Source organism: Phaseolus vulgaris, unplaced genomic scaffold (assembly GCF_000499845.2).
Source record: "Phaseolus vulgaris cultivar G19833 unplaced genomic scaffold, P. vulgaris v2.0 scaffold_86, whole genome shotgun sequence".
NCBI lineage: Eukaryota > Viridiplantae > Streptophyta > Magnoliopsida > Fabales > Fabaceae > Phaseolus > Phaseolus vulgaris.
Window position 1 is genome coordinate 46,441 of NW_027174128.1, and position 2,452 is coordinate 48,892.

Consider the following 2,452-nt stretch of genomic DNA (forward strand, 5'->3'; position numbering starts at 1 on the left):
AAGACTGTGGAGGGAGACGAAATCGAAGAGGGCAAAGGTAGTTACTGGCGTCGTCTCCCCGATACCCACAGGTAGGAAAGACTGTGGAGGGAGATAAGACCGCCAAACGCCAGCGAATCGCTGGCAGGGCGTTCCCCGATATCTATGGGAAGGAAAGACCATGGAGGGAACGACCCCCTCTCAAAGCACTCGGCGTTTCAGACACCCAAGGACGATACGGCGCTGCTGTAGCAGGCCTCTCCTTAAGCGTGAGCGTCGGGCGTTAGGGATCAAGGGAAGCACCGTTTGGGTCTTAGAAACACCCCGTGGACGATACGGCTCCATTAGGTGAGCCTCTCCATGGGCGTGGGCATTGGCGCGTGACCTTTCCCCAGGCCTACAGGGCCGCCCAACGAAGTGAAAGAAGCGAGAATAATGCAAGCAAAACAACCAAGGCACAAGAAGGCAAAGAATGAGGATAAGATCACACATGCATAATTCTGTGTCGCGAGGACACGAAAGTAATCATACAAAATCTCAGAGTTGTAGCAAAAGTGCAGACAGTTCAAAGAATTACAAGTCTAACAAAAAGAGTCAAAAGCAAAGATAAAGTGTAAAGGAATAAAGCTTGAAGGTAAAGGTGGCGGGTGAGAGACAGCGGTTCAGTCATCCAAGTCCATGGGCACGACCTTCCCATCGACGACATGGTGTGTGGGGTCGCAGTTTGAAATATTGATGCCAGGGTTCTCGCAGGACGCCTGAGTCAGAGCCTCTTGGAAGCCCTCTTCAAACGCCCCCGCCATCTCCCCAGTCAATTCTTGGACCTCTCCCTCTAGTTCCGCAACCCTAGAGTCCTTGGATGTCAATTGCTTCTCCAGAAATTCCTTCTCCACGCGGAGCTTGTTAGACTCGGCTTGGAGAAGGCTCAAAGCTTCAACCTTCGCAGCCAAGGCGTCCTCTCTCTCACCTAGCTTCTGCCTCCAAGCAGCATCCAGCTCTTCAAGTTTTCTTCGCTGCACTTCGGATGTAAGAGCTGCCTCTTGGAGGCCAATGTTTTGGATTTGGTAGGAGGTGAGCTGGGCTAGTTGAGCGGCATGCGCCTGTTCCAATTCTCGCGCGTACGCCTCAGCCCCCTCCCTGCCCTCATGGGCCAGTTTTAGCAAAGATTGGGAAGCTTCCTCCTTGAGCCCCCAATTTTGTTTCTCCTCCTTCAACGCCCCCACCTCCTGTCTCAGCTTGCGGAGAGCCTCCCTCCCTTTGATAGCGTTTCGAGCCTAAGTGCGCCACTTGATTGCCACCGCCAGGAATGCCCCCATATAATAAGGCATGCCTCCCCCCTTTTGAGGATCAGTCGGCGACATTCCTTCGGTGAAGCCCTGCGTCAGCTCCCTATGAATGGGGCGAGGAATTCGGGGCTTGCGAGAAGTCGAGGCAGGGACTGATACAGGAGGGGCGGAGCCCGAGGCCTCAGCTGCGTCACGATGCGGCAACGGCGAGAGCGGGGGAACCGGGTCAAGCCTTTCTTCTCGTTCCTCGTGGGCTGGTGGAGGTGGCGGTGATGTGGCACTAGGAGGATCGTCCCTGAGAGAGTTCCCACCACCGGGGGACGCGGCTGATGAGGCAGGAAGGCCCGTAGCCCTCCTCTTATGACAAACCAGGGCATTGCTCGAGTCTTCGCTGTTAGAGTCTACTATCAGCACCCTTTTTCCTTTGTTGGGGCGTGCTGGGGCAAGGGTCGACGCCATGGCTAATGGAACCGCAGCGATAGGAGGAGGAGAAGCAGATGGTGGAGGAGTCGGCAGGGAAGCGACGGTGGGCACGTCAGAGGCGACGGCGTCCCCGCCCTCTTTGGCAGATTTTTCCTTCTTCAAAAATTTGGCAAGAGCAAGCCGCCTCGAAGAAGTCATCACTGAACTTGCAGCAGCAAAGAATAGTAGAGCAAAAGATTAATTCAGACAAAGCAGAAGGGGAGTTTTATAACCAGACACGCGCAGACAACCACAAGGGTTCAAGCAAGCAAGTGAATCCGTATAACCACAACAGCTAAGGCAGTGTAAATAGTCAAGGGCAGATACCAAAGTAGGTAGAGAGCCCATGGGCGTTGAATTCGTTTGCGATGAGTTTGGCGGTATCGAAGACTACCCCCAGCCCCGCCAAGGCTTTGCACACGTCCCGATCGGCTGGGGCGAGCTCATCCAAAGCCAGGGCCTTCATGGTTATGGGCTTATCCGTCCAGTATAGGGGAAAGCCCTCTAGGACGGTAGGATCGCGCTTGGTCGTACGTACTTTGAAGAACTTCCCTTTCCATCCTTTGAACGAATTTTGGAAGAGCGTAAGGATGATGCGCCCGGCGATGCCAGAAAAGCTCATCCATAGGCTTTTCCCCTGTTTCTTTACTTCGAAAAAATGAAGAAAAACGTCCACGGAAGAGGGGACGCCCAGATATCCGCAGAGAATATGAAACCCCCTTACG

General features: G+C 54.1%; 1 protein-coding gene across 1 annotated transcript; it reads right to left on the reverse strand.

Annotated features, from left to right (window-relative positions):
- Positions 1-1,253: 1,253 nt before the first annotated feature.
- On the reverse strand, positions 1,254-1,886 carry LOC137817491 (proline-rich receptor-like protein kinase PERK9). Its single transcript, XM_068620771.1, has one exon. It carries the CDS (start codon positions 1,884-1,886, stop codon positions 1,254-1,256), a length of 633 nt encoding a protein of 210 aa, XP_068476872.1.
- Between the last annotated feature and the right edge of the window lie 566 nt (positions 1,887-2,452).